General features: G+C 40.2%; 1 protein-coding gene across 1 annotated transcript in view; it reads left to right on the top strand.

The window, feature by feature from the left end:
* Nucleotides 1-22967, top strand: part of PHF21B (PHD finger protein 21B) — a 158984-nt gene that overhangs the window by 108602 nt on the left and 27415 nt on the right. The window contains exons 4-5 of the mRNA XM_085232894.1: nucleotides 7624-7716; nucleotides 22108-22458. Coding sequence (XP_085089020.1) covers nucleotides 7624-7716; nucleotides 22108-22458 — 444 coding nt within the window. The remainder of the gene's footprint in view (nucleotides 1-7623; nucleotides 7717-22107; nucleotides 22459-22967) is intronic.

The following is a 22967-nucleotide window of genomic DNA, read 5'->3' as shown; positions in this document are numbered from 1 at the left end:
TTGCTGCCGTGCCGCTGCTGGAGGTTTTCCTCCTGCTTGAACTAGCTCAAGAGAGTCAAGGCTCTGCTCTACATACTTTCCCCTTTACTGAAATATACTTTCAGAGACAGTAAACAGAGAATAAGTAGTTTGAAGGCATTAGTCATTAAAAACAACATCGACCTGGAAGAGTTTAGGAGTTTAACAGCAAATTCTGTGAATAAGCTGTGTAACAGACTCTAGGTGTGATCACAGCTGCAGAGCAGTGTTGTGCAACTCAGTGAGACCGTTCTCATTTGTGCAGGAGGTGGAGATCATTAATTGGGTTTGATTTCTGAATAAAGCTTCAAGCCACAAAACAGGTATCTTCATGTTAATGCAGTTTGCATAGCTGAACCTTTTTTTTTAAAGAAACTTAGAGTGTGATCTAATGACTGAAGAAAAATGCTGACTGTTTCTTTTGATAAAAATAACAGTGTCTTAAAAAAAGATACTAACCAGTAAACAAGGTGATGGAAGCTGTGTTTAAGGAGAGTTATTTGGCGCAGCTCTCCATCCTCTTGTGGAAGAAGGCATGGATCTTCTAAAGCAGGAATGTCATTAATTTCATGCAACATTCCTTTGCCAGAATACTTGTCCACAGTGTCATCAAACTGTGTTTGTGTATCCAAGGTTGCCTAGATGGGGATGTGCAAGAAGTAAAGACAGTTCTCTGAAAAGTCTGAATGCTGTGGGATAGCAGTAGATTAAATGGTGCCCTGAAAAGCCTTGGAGCTATGGTGACAGCAGAAAATTCTACTTTCCCTCTGCTTATGCCTCTCTGATATGTCCAACCAGCTTTGCTACCACATGTGGACTTCCTTGCTGATGAGGATGAATAACTCAGAAGCAATGAAAAATTTGGTTGTATGGTTGTGTTCACAACAGATTTGGGATTTAGAAAGGTGCCTTTTTTTGGTACAAGTTTGGTACAGGGGGGAAATAAAAAATACTTATGTGCATATATCTTGCAGAAACTTCAGTTACATCCAAGCACACAGTGCTTTTACTGGGTGGTTATATGGAAAAATAAAAGCATTCCACTGTTTAGGTAAGCTACAGCAACTATCCAGGATTATTGAGCTAAGGCGCAGCAAGTTTGAAGTCAAATGAACTTGGAGGTTGCATACAGTGCTTGGCTTTTATATAAAGCAAGCTCAAGGTTGAATGCAGCATTCAAGTTGTAAAATGGATGTAGAACGGGTAAAAAAACCTGCAATTACTTCAGTGACGATCCATTCAGGTTAAGAATTTTCATCTTTGCTGTTGCCATAGCAATCTGTTCCCCTGTCACTACCACATTAAAAATCCATTCTGTAAAACTGTTGTTGCCAATATTGAACACATAACAGACAAAAACATTTTTTTAATAGCTTAGATATCTTATTTGCAATGGGAAGAAGACCTAGATCTTAAAGAGATGCATGTGTACTTAAAATAAAAAAATAATAATAAAAAAAAAGATTAGTATTTCTGTAGTACATTGAAGGAACACAATGTTTGCGCTGCATTATTTATGTCAGTGTAAAATAGTTTGCAAATAATACAGCAGTGCAGTGTCAGTTGAACTCAAATAATTTGAACTCTTCTGCTAAGCTACAACAAACCCATATGTTCCCGAGTTAAGTATTTATTTTGGTAACATGCTGTAGGAACAGGCTTTTGAAACTACATGGCTATTTAACCTTCTGCGACTCAGTGAGTCTGATTCTCTTCAGGGATTGATTTCAGAAGTTTCACTTGTACTGGAATAATTAGAGAATGGGAGAGGAGTTGTGGCTTCTAACAGTTCTATGTCTGTGATCTAAGCTGAAATTACTCCTCTACCAAGCTCATCAATGACTTTAGATGGGCGTTGAATTGTAGGAACAGGACCTTAAGCTTTTATTAGTACATCCAAATGAGGGGTGACAGGGAAGAATTTGTAATTCAAAGCTAACATAGCAAGAGGTGGTCTGACAAATCTATTTACCAAATTAATATTTAGATATCTTTCGGTAAAAAAGAGATACATACCTGTGTGCGTGTGTACAGATACATGTTTGTATGTATTTACTCAGGACTGAGATGCAGAAGTTCACTAAAATCACAAATAATAAATGAAATAAAATAAAATAATAAAAACTCAGGAATTGACTAATGATGTCATAAGATAACAAGCAGTAGAAAATTGAACATACAGCCTTTATTCTGATCACCAACAATGTAAATCTCGTCCCTATTTGTCGCTCAGCATCTCTGGTCTTTGTCCTTTAAATTTTTATGTTCTGTCCATACTTCTTTGTTTCATGTTTTATGTCTTCCACTTGCCAGTGTCCCTACACACTTCTGCTCCTCAGTTAACTCTGAGAGCCTGGATCAAAGGAGAATGTTGATTTTATTCAGAAGCATTGGAGGAGAAGATACAGCCAATAGTTGCAATGCTATTGAGCATTAATAGAATTAATGGTGAGAAATGATTCTACTTTTTAGCTGTATTTGGCAGGATCTTCTAAACTTTCCCTTTTTTTAAAAAAATAAACACAAGGTTAACTGTTTTTTGTTCTTTAATGCAGCTGTATCCTTCACTTTTGAGGCTTCAGGGTTAGTTTTCTTTTAAGATATTGTTATTAATTGTTATGTATTGTAGCAAACTACCCATTGGAGCTGCTCTGGAAAAGATGCTTCCTATTTTATTGTGTTGGCCCATGACATCTGAGGGTGATGCTGGTGGTTTGACAGTAGAAGTTGAACCCTCCTGCCAATATTTCATTATGTTTTGTGGTTGTGTGACAGATGGCAGCAGAGGGGCAGTCTGGGAAAATGGTGTCTGACATGGAAGTAATATGAAGCAAAGGCATGCAGCTGAATTTCTCCATGTGGAAAAAATGGCATCCATTGACATTCATCAATGCTTGCTCAGTGTTGATGGAGACCAAACCATGGATCTTAGCACAGTGAAGTGGTGGGGCTTGCATTTCAGTAGTGGTGACAGCAGCATGAAATCCAAGCCACATTCCAGGGCAGCCATGGAGATTTTTATGAGCGCAGCATGCAGGCTCTTGTTCATTGCTGGCAAAAACGCATAGCTAATGATGGAGAGTATGTCGAAAAATATTTTTCTGTAGCTGAGAATGTGCTCTATCAAATAGTGTTATTGTGCTTTTTGTATCTGATATAGTTCCCATGGAAATAAACAGAAAGTATTACTTTTGGAGCAAACTACATCCTTATTATTTAACTTGCTTCTCTTCACCTGTTTTTGCAATTCAAAATGTGACCCTTCAGAACATGCTACTGGGTAACATTTACTTAAGGGCTTAAACTGCAGATCTCCTACACTGTGAACTTGTTTATAAGCAAACAGAAACCTGGCTCTTAATTTGCCCCTATCACTTCTCATTTTAGTTCTCTTTCCACACTGTAGGTATTTCAGGGGGTCAGCAGAAAAACCCAAGCAGACTTAGATAGAGGAAAGATTTGAAGTTATCTTTGACTTTTATAGACCTTTTTTATTAAAATGCTCAGAGCTGTAAATGTAGTAATAAGAAACTCATTTATCTTGACAAAAGTGCTGCCATAAACTATTCAGCACTCATAAAATAACCTTTTAAATTATTGTTTCTGCTGGTATCGATAAATTCATACAAAGTGCTTAAAGGTCAGGCATTGCCAGAAAAATGTCTTTTCAGCTTGTTAATTAAAGGTTTATAAGAATGTGCACCAGCTTGCTCTTTGGACAAATTGGAAAAAGGGAAGGAGAAAATAAAACCCTGCATGGGTGGAAATTAAGATGTGGGGTTAGTGAGTGATGAGTGTTTGATCCTTCAGGCTCACAATGGCAAGCCTGGACAGTTTGGGAGTGAAAATAGTTGTCACTGACCTAAAAGTTATCTGAGTTAAATGTGGCTCTGCATCAACAGACGAGATGACATTGATCAGCAGTGTGGATCAGACACTTGAAATAGGAAGTTTGGCTTGCATTTCCACCTATATAGAAGTTTACCCCTTACAACGTTATTTTGCCTCTAAATGTCAATTTTTTCATCTCTGAAATGGAGACAGTAGTACTGAGTACTCTGAGATAAAAGATGAGCTGTGTTATAGGAATGGTTCAGAGTTTTCTGTTGCTGAATTCTGCTTGTACAACATCTTGACCTATTTATTGTCCATGCTGAGAGACAATAACAAACTAATGCAAACAGTGAATATTAAAACAAATTCTTAAATAGACTCCTGTCTGAATGTACTACAGTGCCATTATTACTGTGAGATCAAAATTTTAAATTTTCCCTTAGCCGTGTGATTTATGTGCTGACGCTGTTTGAATATTAAATAACAGATCCTTACCATAAAAACATTTGTAAACAGTAGGCTGCATCTTTGTCACTGAAAATTTCATAACCCGAGAATGCCGTAATTTGTTTTTGCTCTCTTGAGATGGCTGCAGAACTCCTACTTCAGGAAAATAAATCTGAAGAATTTTTTCAGGGCGCAGGTGACAGAACTAATGATAGTTCATTCCTCTGATACCCACAGACAATACATCCTGCCTTTGTTTCCAGGTAAAGCCAAGAGAACGGCATAGAGCAGTTTTATGGCATTTTTTTTTGTTTCTTATCATTCATGTTCACAGCTCCAGTGCTGTGTGTTTTTAGACATAACAGAACTGGCACAGCAATGCACCTAGAGGCTGAGATGAGCTCCTTTCTCAGAGGATAGAGGCATTCTATTCCAGAGACTTTTTTTTTCTCCTCCCGTGATTGATATTTGAAGTAGTACAAAAAAGGAGATTTGTTACTCACATGAAGTTTTTGTGCATCCTACCAGTTGATAACCACATCTTATCTAACTTCTGAGTAATTTGATTCCTATCTTTATAGTCAATTCCCAATTTCATTCAGTGTCAGCACTTCTGATTTTGATACATGGTATTCTGTTGGATGGTGTGAAAATCCTTGCAAATCCAATCATATCTACAGGAATATGAATATCTGAATATGAGTTTTCAAGGTCTACGATAGCATTTATAGAAAAGGTAAGAACTTCGGCCACACTTTAAGCATGACCTTCCTGAAGGAAGAACTTGTTACAGTTTGCAGTAGAGGGTTATGTGCAGCCCATGAGAAGTTGTGATGTTTGCAGGGAAAACCTGGGCTCACTGCATTACCAAAGAAAGCTCATTTTATTAATTAATAGTGATGGGATGCAAGGGCAATGTACATCATATTGTGTGAAATATGTAAACTTTCAGATTATCTGAGTTTCTAAATTCCTATTTGTTATCCATCTTAAAAGGCAAAACAACTGGGCTGAATTAATGTAGCTCATGGTAATACAAAACTGGGAGTAGCACTACATCTACTAAGTGGCCATACAGCAAGTGGCTTCTCAAGTTCTCCTTCCCTTCAGGAATTCCTCATGTCACCTCCCAGCATATCATCATATGGTAGAGAGGGCAAACAAGCCATTCACGCAGATAGTTTTTTGTATCCTTCCTGTTTTTATTCTGTATGTCACTCTGCAGGGATAGTTGCAGTGGAAACACCCCATTCACTTCCTGACTTTGCTTGCAGTACTCATGTGGGAAGGTAAAACTTGCTAATTCTTGTGTCTTCAGGTAGGAATGGTGTTTTGTTTTGTTTTTTTCTCTCTTTAGTCAAGACAAATTTTGGGATATATTTTTACTTGGGCAATCCAGGCAGGGTACTGATAATCTGTGAGCATCAGGAAAAATGATCTTGGATGCTTATAGACATACAGTTCTCCTTGGTGATCGACTCTGGAAATTTTTAAACTTTCTTGAAGATATAAAACCACACAACCAAATATCTCAAAGAAGAGTGGTGGTGTTGAAAATATAAACTCTGTATGACAGGTTGATTAAAAATATTATGCATGAAAATGCATGGCATTCTTATCAAACACGGTAGTTAAAATGAAGCAGATTATTTTATAACTCTGATGTTGAAGTCTGAGAAGAACTCATCAACACAGACCTAACACAGTCTCTCTTTGCTTGAACTGACTTCATTATACTTTCATTTTTATTGACAAATTTCATTATCAGTTTGGGATAACGTTAGCATATTTTATTTTGCTGTCTGTGATCCAATATCTTTGTTCTGAGGACTCTTAAGTCCAGAGAAATTCATTGGAACCTGTTTTTCTTTTGTTGTTAGTCGTTTCTAGAAACCAAATACATTTTTTCAGGTTTGTTTTGTGTTTTGTTTTTTTTTAAGTGACTGTCTTCCATGCTCTTATAATGGCAGTCATCTTCTTGCTTATATTGCCACATCATTCCAACGGCAATTAGGAAACATTAGACAGAAGTTGTACAAACTTGTCTTAAGAATACTGGCCAATTAACTAAAATATGAACTGCATAAGAGGATGAATGAGTGGAAGAGGGTAAAGGGAAAAGTTAGAAATACTCTTTAGTTGTAGGACCCACTGTTAGATTTGTGAGTTATCTATCCTTTTTGTTGGAGGAAAGAAGTACAAGTTATTTACAACATCTCAGAACATCTCAGTAATTCAGAAGCATCTGTGGGTGTCTTGAAAAAGATCTACCATTCAGACTGTCTGAAATAGATGTCATACCTCTTTCAACATCACTATAGATGGATGAAAAGCCAGCAAAGGAGTGAAGCTGAACAGTCACTGAGATTTTTTTAGGGGAAGAGGGGGAATTTAAATATATTTGATGGTATCACAAAAGCATGTTCTTGTAAATGCAACTTGTTCTGTTGGTGTCCTTCTGTATTCATAAGTGAGAAAGACATTACCGGGTTAACAGGCTCTCTGCTTAGAAAGTAATCTTCGTGAGAAAGACATTTCCTCATTGAAGGAGCTACATCAAATCTCTTAAATAAGTTTTGAATAAAATTCTTATTTGAGGGAAGGGTGAATAAAGGAGCATGGTAATAGCTGCTGCATTGGCCCAAATGGATGCTGTCATAGAATCATATAATGGGCTGGGTTGAAAAGGACCACAATGACCATCTAGTTTCACCCCCCCTGCTATGTGCAGGATTGCCAACCGCCAGACCAGGCTGCTCAGAGCCACATCCAGCCTGGCCTTGAATGCCCAGGGATGAGGCATCCACAGCCTCCTTGAGCAACCTGTTCCAGTGCATCAGCAACCTCTGTGTGAAAAACTTCCTCCTAATATCTAACCTAAACCTCCCCTGTCTCAGTTTAAGACCATTCCCCACTCTCGTAAACAGCTGTCCTAGATGAATGTTATGTTATAGTGCATTAAAGCATATTTATAAATAGTTCCCATTTTAATAATTCAGTATTTAATGTTTACTGCAACACAGTGAACTTCTCTTATGACCCTGGCAACCATGCAATGCATCACCTTCTAGTGCACATTTTGAAGTCTTGTGATTCTGCATTTCACCTTTCTTCAGATCTTTTGAAAACAAGCTTAGACAGCCTTCAGTTTTTGCCACATGATTGTTTGCTGTATGTACAAAAAAAAAAAAAAAGCACAGTAACGAGGCACATCCTTCGCACTCATAGTTCGGAGATGCTCTAAGTAGAGCCTGGGTGAGCTATGCCTGTATTTTAAACCTTGTTCTACTGTTTTGTGTTTGTTGTTGTTTTTTTTTTCAACAGACTTTGGGAACTATCACTGCAGTGCCCATTAAGGTTCCTCAGGTCAGCTCCTTGCAGAGGTTGGCAGGACAAGGACCAGCAGTGCTACCTCAGGTACGAAATACAGTTCCATGTGTTGTTTAATATGCATTCGGCTGTGTTCCCATCTGGTGCCAAGATCTGTGTAGGTTTGCACACCCATTTGTCTGAACAAATTTAGTAGATCCTGTATGTTACTGGGCAACTCACCTTCAGTGAGCTGAAAAGCAGAGCTATGATTTTCTCCAATTTGTGAAGAAAAGAAATATCAGATATATTTTGGGAGTATACTGTTAGCACAATAAAAAGTCATAAGAAAAAAAAAACAACTCAGATTCATTGTGAAAGAACAAAATACATATGGCAAACTGTAAATTTAGGCTTCGTAAAATGAATCACAAATCATAGATGCAAAAATTTGCAAATCTGTAATTAAAAAAGGGAGGTGGAAGTATTAACCTTTCTGTTGAGGATTTAGACTCAAACATTCTTTTTCTAACTTACTTTATCTTTGTTTATCCCATTATAGAGTTTTGTCTCAACTAACCCAGATGCCAGACTGAGAGTCTGTGTAGGAGTGAAAGTATTAGGCCATTTACACTCACAGTTTGAGACCTGAATTTTCTTTTCCGAATATCCAGCATAGTTTCCCTAATTATAAACTTTGTTCCCCTGCTTCTTCTCAAAAGCATTAGATGTCATTTTCAACATGTGTCTTACTGCAGTAGTTATTCTTTCAGAGTCATGATTATTAAGTGCAGACGTATTGCTCTTTGTGTAGCCCTCAGAGGTCTATTTTTTATATTTGAACATTTTTCTAACATTGAATTCAATGTTAGGTCTTCCTATTGTTCCTTTATTTTTTATTTTTTTTTTTCTAATATTTTCTTAGTGGCAGAATCTAGTAGCAGATCTATGAACTAAATCTGCCTGGAGGAAGGAGTATTTGTATTTCCAAGATAAAGTTCTTAAATTCTCTCTTTAAATTACATTTTGTAGAAAACAAAGCTGTGAACATAAAGTGAAGGTCATAGTTTTCTTATCAAGTTCGAGTCTTTGCTTTTCAGCTGTTCTTATGGCATAATGACACATTGATTCTTTGCCATTTTGGGGTGTCAAAGATGAGCAGATTGTTCCTGGAAATAGATGAAGTTCAAGAGCAGTGGAAAGACCTGTAACAGGGACTTAAATTATTGTTAAGGTTATGTTTTAGCAGATGATGGCATTGCAAATGCTGCACTTAGAGAATCACAGAATCACAGAATCACAGAATTGTAGGGGTTGGAAGGGACCTCTAGAGATCATCGAGACCAACCCCCTTGCCAAAGCAGGTTCCCTACACCAGGTCGCACAGGTAGGCGTCCAGGCGAGACTTGAATATCTCCAGAGAAGGAGACTCCACAACCTCCCTGGGAGCCTGTTCCAGTGCTCCGTCACCCTCACCAAGAAGAAGTTCTTACGCACATTCGTGCGAAACTTCCTATGCTGCAGCTTATGTCCGTTTCCCCTCGTCCTGTCTCCACGTACCACTGAAAAGAGACTGGCCTCACCGCTATGGCCGCCACACCTCAGATATTTATAAACCTGGATCAGGTCCCCTCTCAGTCGTCTTTTCTCAAGGCTAAACAGACTCAGTTCACTTAGGCTTTCTTCATAGGGGAGATGCTCCAGGCCCTTCACCATCTCTGTGGCCCTCCGCTGGACTCTTTCCAAGAGATCCGTCTTTTTTGTACTGGGGAGCCCAGAACTGGACACAGTACTCCAGATGAGGCCTTACCAAGGCAGAGTAGAGGGGGAGGATCACCTCCCTCTACCTGCTGGACACGCTCTTCTTAATGCACCCCAGAATGCCATTGGCCTTTTTGGCCACGAGGGCACACTGCTGGCTCATGGCCAACCTGTCGTCCACCAGGACGCCCAGGTCCCTCTCTGCAGAGCTCCTCTCCAGCAGCTCATCCCCCAGCCTGTATTGGTGCATGCAATTCTTCCTCCCTAGGTGTAAGACCCTACACTTGCTTTTGTTGAACCTCATCCGGTTTCTTACTGCCCAGCCTCTCCAGCCTGTCCTGCTGAATGGCAGCACAGCCTTCAGGCGTGTCAGCCAATCCTCCCAACTTCGTATCATCAGCAAACTTGCTGAGGGTGGCCACTATCCCCTCGTCAAGGTCATTGATGAAGATGTTGAACAAGACCGGACCCAGCACAGACCCCTGGGGGACACCGCTGGTTACAGGTCTCCAGCCAGACTCTGCACCAACAACGACGACCCTCTGCGCTCTGCCAGTCAGCCAGTTCTCAACCCACCTCACTGTCCACTCGTCTATCCCACACTTCCTCAGCTTTGTTATAAGGATGTCGTGGGAGACAGTATCAAATGCCTTTCTAAAATCAAGGTAGATTACATCTACTGCTCTTCCGCCATCCACCCAGCATGTGACAGCACCACAGAAGGCCACCAGGTTGGTCGAGCACGACCTCCCCTTGGTGAACCCATGCTGACTACTCCTGATAACCTCCTTTTCTCCCAGTTGTCTGGAGATGGTATCCAGCACAAGCTGTTCCATCACCTTTCCAGGGACGGAGGTGAGGCTGACAGGCCTATAATTACCCAGGTCTTCCTTCTTGCCCTTTTTGAAGACCGGAGTGACATTGGCTATCCTCCAGTCTTCAGGGACCTCCCCTGTTGTCCAAGACCTCTCAAAAATGATGGAGAGCGGTTCGGCAATGACCTCCGCCAGCTCCCTCAGCACACGTGGATGCACCCCATCAGGTCCCATGGACTTGTGGACCTTAGTACTGCCTAGGCGCTCACGCATGTCCTCTTTCCTGACTAAAGGGAAGTCTCCCATTCCCCAGACCCTCTTACTAACCTCCAGGGTGTGGGAAACCAGAGGGAGAGCCTTTTCACTGAAAACGGAAGTAAAGAAGGCATTCAGTATCTCTGCCTTCTCAGCATCCCCCGTTACCAGAACACCCCCCCTACTTAGTAAGGGGCCCACATTCTCTCTAGTTTTCCTTTTGCTGTTAACATACTTGAAGAAGCCTTTTTTATTATCCTTTATCACTTTAGCTAGATTCAATTCCAGACGGGCTTTAGCCTTCCTCGTTGCATCAATATTCTTATACTTGTGTTAAACAGAAAAATTTTCCTTGTGTTAGATTCAATTTTGAAGAGTTGAAAAAAGTGGAATAACATGTTTTCTATCTATCTTTCTCTTGAGCTCATGGCAGTATTTGTATTTCTCTTTTTCATTTGTGTTGTAGAACAGTCTTTAATTTCAGGCCTGTTTATGCAATTTTACTTAGTATTAATGAAATATCAATGCTTCTGCAGCAGCCTTGGGCCATAGTTTACTAAATTTTCTATTTCATATAGACAACATTGGAAATAACCACACGGCAATCTCACTTCTATCAGAATTAAAACTGAAGTACGCAGCTACATATAAGACCTCATTATCAGGAGTACTTATATTCTATGTGTTTTTTGAGTTATCACAGGCCTAGATCTCCTTCTTCAGCAATAGCCTCCCCCACTTGCAAGCTGTCTCCTCTGCAGCTCATCCTGGTCTGTATGTTCATCTCCTGCTCAAAGCCTGAAGAGAAGTTTAAAATTTCCATACCATTTCCTGGAGAACTCCCCCAGCCACCAAAACTTCCTGCTTGATGTTTAAAAGAGATCAAGTTTTCATTTTGAAATTATTTTGGAAACGAAGGGATGTTTAGTATCTTCCAGGAGGAGCTGGAAAACATGCTATACTGAGTCCTGTCACAATCCATGTCCTCTTCGCTATTGTGCATCAGTTTTGGTTACAGGACAGGCTGCCTACTAACCTTATTTTGTCCCTCCTGGGTGACCTCCATAGCTTGTGCACCTTGTTCTGAGTTGGTGGTGCAATGCTACCATTCCAGGACTGATTTTCTGAGAGGCAGCTTTGTCATTGTTGCCCAAACATATTAACAAGCAGGGCTTGAATGAATTTGGCATTTGCTAAAACCTTACTCCAGTGCCCTCGTAGCAGCAAATTAAAGCGACAGCTTTTTCACAACAAACCAGAATTCATTACTCCTCTAGAATATAGCCTATCACACAAAAGACTGAAGCAGTACAATGTCATATTCATGCATATTATCCAAGGCTGAACATTGTTCTGCATCCTAACCTTCCCCAACCTCCACCTGTGCAACGTTTGGCTTTACTAATGGGTAATGAAGAGCCCTAAGAGCAATGAAGTCATGGCAGCAAAGGTTTCAGTAAGCCCACCAGCATGCCTACCTTCTTAAGCAGCTAAGTTTAACTGCAGATTGTGCTAGTGTAGCATCAGGTACAGGGACAATCTCTTGAACTGGTTTAATCATGTCTATATGTGCCTCTCTTCTTATCTATGGAGTGGTTGAGGACCTGATATGGCCCTTTGTATTTATGTTTTGATGCTTTCATTGTTCCTCATCAAGGCTCTTGATTTACCTCAATGCAGTCAACCAGAAAATCACCATAAAAGTAAACTGAGGCACTTAGCTATACTTACATGAAACAATACATGCAGCTTTCTCATTCTCCACATTTGTATGGATACAAATTACAAATTTATTTTGATCATTTGAATGGGTTTATATGACCCCCTGGGAGCTCTTCCATATGGGGAATGAAGATTCAAAATTTGCATATTCACAAATGGTAGCAAAATCCCATCACTTTTTTCAGTACTGCTATTAAAGAGAGCACAAACAAACATTAATTACAAGTTCATTGCATAATACAAACAATATTTCTTTAGGCATTCATTATTTGCCAAAACAAGATTCTTTGGCAGACATCTTTTTCTAATTTTTATTTTTATTTTTCCAGAATATGTGGTTATTTTTGTTTTCATCAAATAAATACAATTTCTGCTATGGGCTGCGATGTTTGGGATTTTAATTCCATAGAATAATGGAATATCTCAATTTGAAAGGGATTCACAGAGGATCATCAAGCCCAACTCATGATTCCACACAGTACCACTCAAAACCAAACCCTGGATCTGAGTTTGTTGCACAAACGCTTCTTGAACTCCTGCATCTTGAGGCCATGACCACTGCCCTGGGCGGTCTGTTCCAGAGCCTGAGCACCCTGTGGTGCAGACCCTGTCCCTAATCCCCAGCTGCCCTCCCCTGACACAGCTCCATGCCATTCCCTCGGGCCCTGTTGCTGTCACACAAAGAGCTCAGCACTGCCCCTCCGCTTCCTGTGAGGAGCTGCAGCCGCCATCAGGCCTCCCCTCAGCTCCTCTGCTCTGGGCTCAAGGGGGACCAAGGGACCTCAGGTGATTCTCATACATCTTCCTCTCTAGACCTTTCACCATCTTTGCAGCCCTCCTTTGGACGCTCTCTTCTTGTATTGTGATGCCCAAACCTGCACACAGGACTTGAGACGAGGACATAAAAGTGTAGAGCAGAGCAGGACAATCCAGATCTTCTTTTTCATCTTATATTGGCCTTTGAGGCTTCCAGTTGAGTGAGATATTTTTAAACTGCAGACTCCACTCTCAGAAGCAACTTGTGGAGTTCTTTTACCAAAACACACAGGTGATGCACTCTTATTCTCAAGCTGTTCCTCTGCTCAGTGGCACCCACTAACTGTAAGGAGGAGAGGCCCCTTCGCAGGCTGGGGCTCCAGTTTCCAGCTGAGGTGCAGAAAATTTGTTTGGTTTGAACCTTTTTACGTAGAAATGTCAGTCATGTAGCAACCTGAAGGCATGTGAAAAAAAATCTTAGTTTCAGTTCTTCCAGCGGAGCATTTTCAATAAAGCAGTCAAGGTATTAAAATAAACCTCCCATTTTGTTGTCTGTAATTTGGGCCCAATCCAGTTCTTGTTGAAATTAATAGAGAGATTGTGATGATTTGAAGAGCAGTTAAATCAGATTATAATGCTATTTCCCTGACCTATTTTTCCACTCTTGGTTGAAGGCAGGGCTTGAGATTGCTTTGCTCATGACATTCCTGACTAGAATAGTGCAGAGCTGTGTGGCAGAAGCCCATGGTAGAAATATCACGTAGATTAATGGTGAACAGAAACAGGAACCATTTTACATAAAATGTGCGTGTTTTTCAATAGACCCTAGCCAATTCTGCTGTCAAGTGCTGCCTATTTTTTCTCTTCAGGAGTGATTTTACTGTGTGTCATTCAGTAGGATCTGCATTCAGTCACTAGCCTGCAGGCTGCATTGGGGCAGAAATGGCTTTGTTACCATACGTATTTTCATTGCAGTTACAGCATGAGCCCAACCAGAGGCTGTGGTCTCTACATGTTCCCATAACCTAAAAGCACATTTGCATTTATAACACTTCTTGTCATAGTTATCATCAGCACAGTTCCACTAGCAGCTGCTACTTCTCTTCACATGTGTACCCAACCCAACTCCTGGCTTCCTCGGTGACAGTACTTGTGGAAAATTTCTTGAAAGGAAAACAACCCTTCTAGCCAGCACCTGAGCTGTGCAATAGTAGGAAAAATGTTCTCACAGACTAGTCTGTGACAAAGCATCTCTCTGTTTGTATCCTAAGTCTAAAACGATCATTACTTTCGAATGTAATATGTGAAGACTGGGCACAGGCATAAAAAAATGGAAAAAATACTATTACTAAATGTGAGTTGGCCTTTGTGACGCTGGGAAAGAAGCTGTCTGATATGCATGTCTGTATCAGAAGTTAAACTGAATTTTTAAGAGAGACAAAAGTGTTTTATTATTTGTTTGAGTATGGAACAATGAATTGGGCAAAGTCATTATTACAGTGTCAGAGGAGAAAAGGACTATAATCCCCTAAGGGATGTCGTGCACCTTTCTGCTACATAACCCTCTGCACTTCAAAGGGGATGTGTTGGAATGCTAGTGGAGAAGGAGGTATAATCTAATTCAAGGTACCTTAATCAACATGGTGTATAACCTAGCAAAGGGTTTTGCAATAATATTTAATATTCATTGACTGTATGCACGCAGAAAACATAGAAACAAAATTGCTTTTTCAAGGGAAAGGTTTGCATAGGTCTGGCTGAAAAATGTAGCCCTTAAAAAATATATTGTTAATCTGTTTTATTCTATATAAGCTTTTATACTGCGCTTGTCACTGTATTTGGAACGCCTTCCAGTAAGCAGAAAGATTAACATCTGTTGTAAGCTATTTCTTCTCTCATGCTTTCCCTTTAGGAAGAAGCATGTGCAGCTGAGTGTTCTGGTTAGCGTTTCTTTTTATCAGTTTGCTTATTTTTAATAGGCATGTTACTATTAATTACATGCCTCTGTATATTTCTGTCCAAGGAGGGTAACACAGAAAATATTTATTGTCAAAAGTGACGCAGTTTATGTTCTGTGCTCTTAGAGAAGAAGGTTGAGTCCTCTCCCTGTGTAAACATCAGTCTGGCTGTAGAGATTCCCTGCACCAGGATGCATGACCTCCTCTGTTTTTCATACAGAGAGATTCATGGGAAGCTTGGAAAATAGGATGGGACAGGATGGGATGGTATAGAATAGAATAAAACAGAACAGATCGGAACGGAATGGAACGGAACGTTTGAAGGGACCTTCAAAGATCACTGAGTCAGACTGCCTGACCACTTTGGGACTAGCCAAGTCAAAGCATGTTTTTGGGGGCATTGTTAAAATACTCCTTGAACGCTGACAGACATGGGCACCAGCCACCTCTAAAGGAAGTCTGTTCCAGTGCTTGAGCACCCTCATGATGAAAACATGGCAATTGGTGGGAATCTTGGTGACTTGCTCATGGATAGGTCTGATAGGCAGGCTGCGTTGCTGATAGAATTGTAGGTTTTCTGGAGCATACCAAGTGCTTCACGCTAGGTATTTTGCATTGCTCTAGTGCAGCCAAGATGGAAGAAGATGTGAATAAGGTGCTATGATTATAACCATTCCTTGTAGATGAGAGTGTGCTGGCAGTTGGCCCTAGCAAGAAATCCAGTTTTCTGGAAAAAGATGAGTATGTACATGAAGCAAAATGGGCTGTACCCAGATACAAACTTTCCAAAATACCTCCCTCTGTATTCTCTATCTGATTTTCTGTTCATTATGAGGGAGTTCCCTCATATCTGTGGTAGTTGTGAAGGAGCAGAACTGGATGTTACTTGTCCTTGATTTCTTCAGAGCTAACCAGTCTTATGAGCATTTTGAAAAGAATCTGGAAAAGACTGATCTCCACGATAGTCTGCAAGTAAGAACCAAAAATATCCATACAACCTCCAGGAAAGATTAAAGCAGTTCTAACATTCAACGTTGTACCTTCTCCACTGTTAAAGTCTCATGCTTCTCCAGATAAAATTTTTTGGTTTTGACAACTCAGGGTTGGTCAGATTATTATAATGTGCCATTATTATCTAAAATCACAAAAAGATTTTAATGTGATGGACAACATTAAACTGTGACATTCCCATCTTTAAAGTGACACCAGAATGTCACTTAGGAAAACCCAGTTGTGTGGAATGGTCCAGAGCCCAACCCTAAATGTATAAGGATAGGAAGAAAGTGGTCAGATGTTCACTGGGTTGTGCCTAAAGTCTTCATGGACACCTTGTAGATAAATTAAAGCAAGTTAATCACAGATACGTATCTGAGAGAGAAGCAAGCTGGTTTGTAATACTGAAGAGATTAGAATAGAAGTGAGTTATTGACTGGTGTGTTTAATCACAGTCTAGCTTTTATATTTCTATTGTAATCCTAAACAATAAGGATTACATTCTTTTCTCAGAGGCACATGGATAACTGTATATTCAAGAATAGGATCACTGTGCGGAAGGAAAAAGCAGAAATCCTTGTCAACTTCAACCCATGCTTGTTATTTTTTTTTAAATTATATTGATTTTAATTTGCTGGTTTAATAGTAGTTTTCCCCTTTGTAAATGGATAAGAGCTACTTTATGAATCATCATCTCAATAGCTCCAATGCCAAACTAGAAAATGCAGTCAGTATAATTGAGGAGAAAATGTGCATTTCATTAGTAAAAGTCAGTTAAGTTCCTGTGAAAATGCAGTTTGTGTTTGAAATACTGATGTTTTTAATAAAGAACTCCCACCTGACTGCCTCCCACCAACATCTGCAGAAAGCAGAGATGGCAGATTCCAGCATGAACGACACTCTCAGCTTCCCTTTCTGTAGCATCAAGCAAGGCTGAAGGAGAAATAAAAATGAGATGAAATGCTTTTGTTGACCTAAAAATTGTGCAGGGGTTATGTTACCTGGGTGTCCCCTTGTCACTAAAGTTGTCTATCCACGACTGACAAGTTGAAATACCAAAAAACAGTAGGTGTGTGATCCAGAAGAAAATATCAAGTGTAGAGCATATGATTTGAAAAAAAAAAAAAGTCAAAATATTACAGAATGATTCTTCATTTGCATGGCAGGTAGAATGAAAGACTAAGTTTCATTCTCAGGTGCTAACTGTGGTTCTGGACAACATGGATTGCTGTTGATTTCAGTGAAGATAAAGATTTCTTCCCTGGTTCAGCCTTTCCAGAGCAGCAAGGATTGGAAATGTGGGCTGCAGAACTTGCATTTTTTCATGGTGCACACTGAAGATTTTTATTTTTATTTTATTTATTTATTTATTTATTTTGTGAGGCTCCATCAATAGGAAGGAAGAAAAGTCCATGTGGATCCGCAGTCACTTGTTTCAAAAAATCTTGCCATTGTGGCAAGAAAATAAACTGTATTTATTTTGACTGTGATCAGACCAATCTGACGACAACAGAAGCTAATCAAGAAAGATACTAAAAATCAATGAAAGTAGAAATGCTTTTATTTGGGTCTGCTGGATGTTAGGATATGTCATTACTGTGAAGTTATGAAGAACCTGTTTTTCTGCCCAATTTTTATTGATTTAAAAAAAAGATGGAGAAAGTCAGTCCTCAGCTGGCATAAATAGATACCGCTTTACTGAAGTCACTGTGCATCTGTTCATTCTGGTGAAGGTTATAATTACCCCATATTGCAATCATTTTATCAGCCATAGCTAATGTTTTCTGTGTGATCCTCTAAAGCTTTTCAAGAATGAAAGCTCTGTCTGCTGCTCCCAGCACTTTGCCTCTGTGACATATGAATTGTGCCAAATACATTTTGAGTTTTTGTTTTTAAGCTCCGAGTACAAGGGTGAAGTGAAAATAAAGTGTGAATAATGGTCTTTCTCTCAAAGGCAATGTGATATTGCGTTGAGCTGAAAAATTTGCTCTCATACATATCGCCCCTGCCAGTATGAAGGGCTGATTGATGCTGAGCACGATCCAGCTTATATCTAGTGCTGGGAAGGGGGAGGGCTTTTCAGTGCTGCTGACAAAGCTTTAGCAACATCCAGGACTGGAGGCTGAACTTAGGCAAATTCAACCTTGCAATAAAATGCCACTTGCAAGCATGATGAAATATTAGAAGTTTTGGGGCCTGACGATGAATTCATCATTAAGAAGTCCTTCATATTTCCTGTTAAAATCAGACTTCAGTTTCTGGGATCAATTCTATGGCTATTTTGTGACTTGGAGGATCATGATGATCTCTTTTCATTTTGTAATTGAAGTTCTCTTTTATCTTTCCTCTCTCACTGGGCCACGAAGACAATGTATTTGCCAGAATTCTCAGAGAACCTGCAGATCTGCACAGAGATAACAATTCTCATTAAGTCCTGTCCTTTAGGACTACATATCATTGCCCACAGAGATGGGAGTAATTGTGTTTTCATTCTCATCTCCCCCACACTTGCTTGAGCTGGGTCTTGAGGACTTGTTTTGTAAGGGTTTTTCTTTTTTACCTTTTTCTTTACTACAGCACAGGAGTGGTTTACCTGATAGGACATAGATTGCCCATAATCACAGTTGATTCTGTCAGTTAGGTGACACATATCAGGCTCTGCCACTGCAGCCACTTAGCCATTCGTGCACCTCAGTGGTATGCAACAATTTCTGCTTTTGAGAGCTGGAATGATGTTTCAGTGTAATGGAAGCCTTTAGCTTCACATAGGGGCATCTGGACGGAGTTTAATGATATGGGATGCTCAAGGAGACATGCTAGTCACAAGAGCTGATTCCATTCTGATCTCAAACTCTTTAAAATACATGAAATTAGAGGTTGCTGAAGAAAAGAGCACTCTGCACCTCTCACTGGATCCAGCTCCCTGTTATTTGCTGGTCTGAAAAGCCACCTTATGAATTCCCAGGTCTGGAAATATCTTCTCTTGCAGGTTACTTGAGAAATACCATGGGTGTCTGAATAATGCTGCCTAAAATAAAATGTTTTTGTTATTGAGGTTATTGAGCAAACTTGAGAACAACGTGGCATTGTGAAATCACTGTATTCAAGAAGCAGCTCTTCCTCTACTACATTTATAGCCCTGGTAGTATCACATTCTGTTTTGACAGCTGTCAGAAGTTAAATGAAAGATATTTGAGGAGAGGAAGTGTTGAGCTACAGGAAAAACAGTTGCAGTTTCTCTTTGTGACATACATGCTGTCTGTTACTCTTCCTCTTCCCTTCTCCTCTTCCAAACTTAGGCACCTTTTATTTGCCATGACTTCTAGTGGGAGGTGGTACCATGCAACCTGTGCTACTTGCAGTGGAAGAGGATTTTTATCACCTTGTATGTAAAAGACAGTCCATACTCTGCTCCCATTTTTTCTCCTGTTCCTTGGTGACTCTTAGGCAACTGCTTTGCAGTGCAGGGAAGGAATTTGTTAGCTCACTCTTTCTTTTTTTTCTTTTTCCTTCCTAGTTGACACCGTTTATTCTTATTACTGTAGCAGGTAATGTGAAACTGTTAGAGATCTTCCCCTTAGCACTATTGAACACTTACACTCAGTGCTATGATCCGTAGGTGTTAGAGCACTGTGAATAGGAAGGGATTTCTACGCATGTTTTCTTTTTTTTGGATCCATGTCCATGGGCTGTGGAAAGAAATACTGTTTAAACTTTAACTTATTTTTGCTTTAATTTGTGCTAGGAGCACCTTAAACTTTCCCGTTATCAACTCTTTTAATTACTCTGTAACAAGTGTGCTTTCACAACTATGAACTTGTCAGGGAATTTGCAGAGCCTTAGGATAGGAAGACCGCTATACCTTCTTTGTATCACAAGGTGGCAGAAAATGCCCAGCTTATGTTCTTCATAGGCTCAGAATAGCTTGGATTCTTGTGCTGTACCACTGAGAAGTTGTATTGGATACGTCAATAGAAAAGCCTTTTTAGGGAATAAGTTACTTTGAAATATTGTCTGCGTAAATGGGCAGGAAGATCTTATTATGTAGGAAAGTCATATGCAGACATCCACAACTTGCAGAATTTGCATAATTGCATAAAAAGCCTGTACAAAATCTGTTGAAGTATTACACTCATCAATATATATGTAGGTAATGGTGTAGAAAAGACAGCTATGGAGTTAGAGTATATATAGGAATTTAGTTTTCAGTAGACTTTTGATTAAATATAAACACGCAAGCGACAGTGACAGATAACAGTAGATCTGTATAGACTGCCTGACAGTTTTTGGCTAAAAAAGCTACTGAGATGATTTGTTATCAGACTTGATTATTTCTAAAGATCTCAGGGACTGTTACATCAAGTCTTTGATCTGAGAGCTACTATTTATTTTCTCTCTCTCACCCTCTGTGTATGTGAGCTTATCTGTTTGTGCGTTTGCAATATTTCTGCTGGTAACTGGTGTTACATTAATTTACAATTAAAAAACATTGAAGGAGAAATAGCAACATTTAGAAGTTTGCCAGACAGCTTAGAATTAAATTTCGATTTTTTTTTTGGCCAAGAGAATACATTTTAACTGTATTTTGCCAAGCGTCTCAGACTTTTTCTGAATAATGGCACTATTTCTGTGAACATGTCTCTGAGCACATGGGCTTGAACAGCTTGTTAAAGGCTTACATATGAAAGACTTATATAAGGTATAGGAGGGAAAATGGTATTATTATGAAAGTGTAAAAATAGATATTACAATATCTGCTTGTATAATTGACTGATCCAGACATGAACAAGGTGCCTTAAGTATCTGTCTCTGCTTCATGCTGCTATTGCACTGGGTGCTTTTTCATGTAATAAGCATTAGTTTTGTGAAATGCCTGAGTGAGGATGGTTTTAAACCAAACCTCTGGGCATTGCTTTTGAAAATTAGATCATTACCAAGTTGTCAATATGAAGTTAAATATAAACTCCTTTCTAAAATATCTTGGACAAGATATTTGTCTGGTATCTTAACTAAGTAAATTAAGTAATCCTTATGTTAAATATGTGAATCTGAACTCACTGAATAGAGGAAAAATAGCAAGAAAAAAAGAAAAAAAAAATTGGGCTATTGTCAGCATATCTTGAGTGTGGTTTGTCCTAGTTTAGTGTAGTTTTGAGACATTTTGCGTTGAGTCTGAAAGGCCTTTCAGTGTCAATCCAAAGCTGTGAGTGAACTGGCTTCCAGCTTTGTTGCTTATCTGTTGCCACACCTTGGGCAAGGCCTCCAGCCTGGCTCGACTTGCTTTTTCGCTTTCCATTTGCCTTAATTGCTTGTAGTTCATATACCCCTAAGAGGGACTGTAATTCTAATGCATATTTGTACTGTTCATTGAACTTAGGACCGAGTGGTAACTGAGGGCTGAGCTACTGAAGTACAAAGAGTTGAAATACATGTGTTGCAAGTATTCTCCTTGAGATATGGGTTGGCTCCTCCTTGACAGAGGCTTATGGCCAGCCCCGAGAGGTGATTTTCCTTACATCAGTACATCCCTGTCTTTTCATTCAGTGGAGTACTAAGGCTGGAGGTTGGATGCAGCAGACTGGAAGGGCACAGGCAGCTGTTTCCAGTGCCTGTCTGCTAGAGCTTGTCATTTTGTTTCACAGTATGGAAGGTGCAAGAAGTGACAGGATGAAATAAGCACACAAAGAGCCAGCTGTTTTATGTGGCCATGTTAACGAATAAGCCAGGAGTGAAGTTAACTTCATGTGAAGCAGTTTAAATTATTTATTTTCAATTCTAGAACTGTAGTTACCACGTTGTTCAGTCAGAGCCCTGTTGACAGGCTGACATTAATTACTCCACTGGAAACACATCACATTAGCTGGAAACTATTGTTTTCAGCTATCATTCATTGTTCCATGAAAAGGTGCAGCCTACACAAACACTGGCAAATGGCTTCTCCTCCATCCGTGGAAGTGCCTTTGGATGTGTGCTAATAAAAGGGACGGACTGACTTTTTTCTCCCTTCTTGTTCAGCATTGCAATGAGTTAGGGACTACAGAATGGCTCAGTTGAGGAGTGGAGAGAATACGTCTACTGGAAAATGAATGGCTGTCAACCTGGAGTTGCAATGTTATGTTTTTGTAGACGCTCTTGTTGCATGGCTAATACAATTTTAGTCTATGGGCAGAGTGCATGTATGCAGCATTTATCCATTACAGTGTTGGATTATGCCTAATAACATCTAATTTTTTTTTCAGGTTAGGCCAAAGACCCTGATTCCAGACAGCCTCCCTATTTCCCCATGCAGAGACCAACCATCCAAGCAGCCTCCAACCTTCCAAAAGGCGACTGTCGTCAGCATCAAAAATCCCAGCCCTGCCCTCCCCACTGCCAACAACACCGTCAGCCATGTAGAGACGCCTAACAGCCAGGCACAGAGCGTCACTGATCCTACCCCTCTCTCATCACCTCTGAGCAGTGCCGGTGTGGCCTACGCCATCATCTCCACCTCCCCCAGCAATGCAGCCCCTATCAGCACCAGCGCTACTGTCTCTGTGGTCAATGACAGCATCAAAGTGCAGCCACTCCTCATCAGCGCCGATAGCAAGGTAGGTTCAGATTCGTGCTGCCTTTGAGGTGCCAAACACGGGAATTATGATGCTGATGTGAGCAGGATGTTCACAGAATCACTGAGGTGGGAAGAGAATTCTGCTCCGTCCCCTGCTCAAGCTGGGACACCCAGAACAGTGTGCTCAGGACCACATCCAAGTGGCTTCTGGAGATTTACAAGGAGGAGACTCCAAAACCTCTGGGCAACCTGTGCCAATGCTCTGACAACTGCACAGCAGAGAATTGCTTCCTGGTATTCAGAGGGAACCTCCTCTGCTCCAATTTGTGCCCATTGGCTCTGATTCTGGCACTGGGCACCATAGAGAAGACCCCACTTCCATCTTCTGTCTACCTTCTCTTCATGGATTTGCACATGTTGAATAGATCCCCTGAAGCATTCTCTTTTCCAGGCTGACAAAGCCCGCTGTTTCAGCCTTTCCTCACGGAACTGCTTGAGTGTATTGATAGCCCACAATTGGACTCTTTCTAATAAGTGCCTGTCCCTCTT

Source organism: Meleagris gallopavo, chromosome 1 (genome assembly GCF_905368555.1).
Source record: "Meleagris gallopavo chromosome 1, MGAL_WU_HG_1.1, whole genome shotgun sequence".
In the NCBI taxonomy this organism is placed as follows: domain Eukaryota; kingdom Metazoa; phylum Chordata; class Aves; order Galliformes; family Phasianidae; genus Meleagris; species Meleagris gallopavo.
Note: the sequence above shows the minus strand (reverse complement) of the source record. Positions and strands in the feature narration are given on the sequence as shown.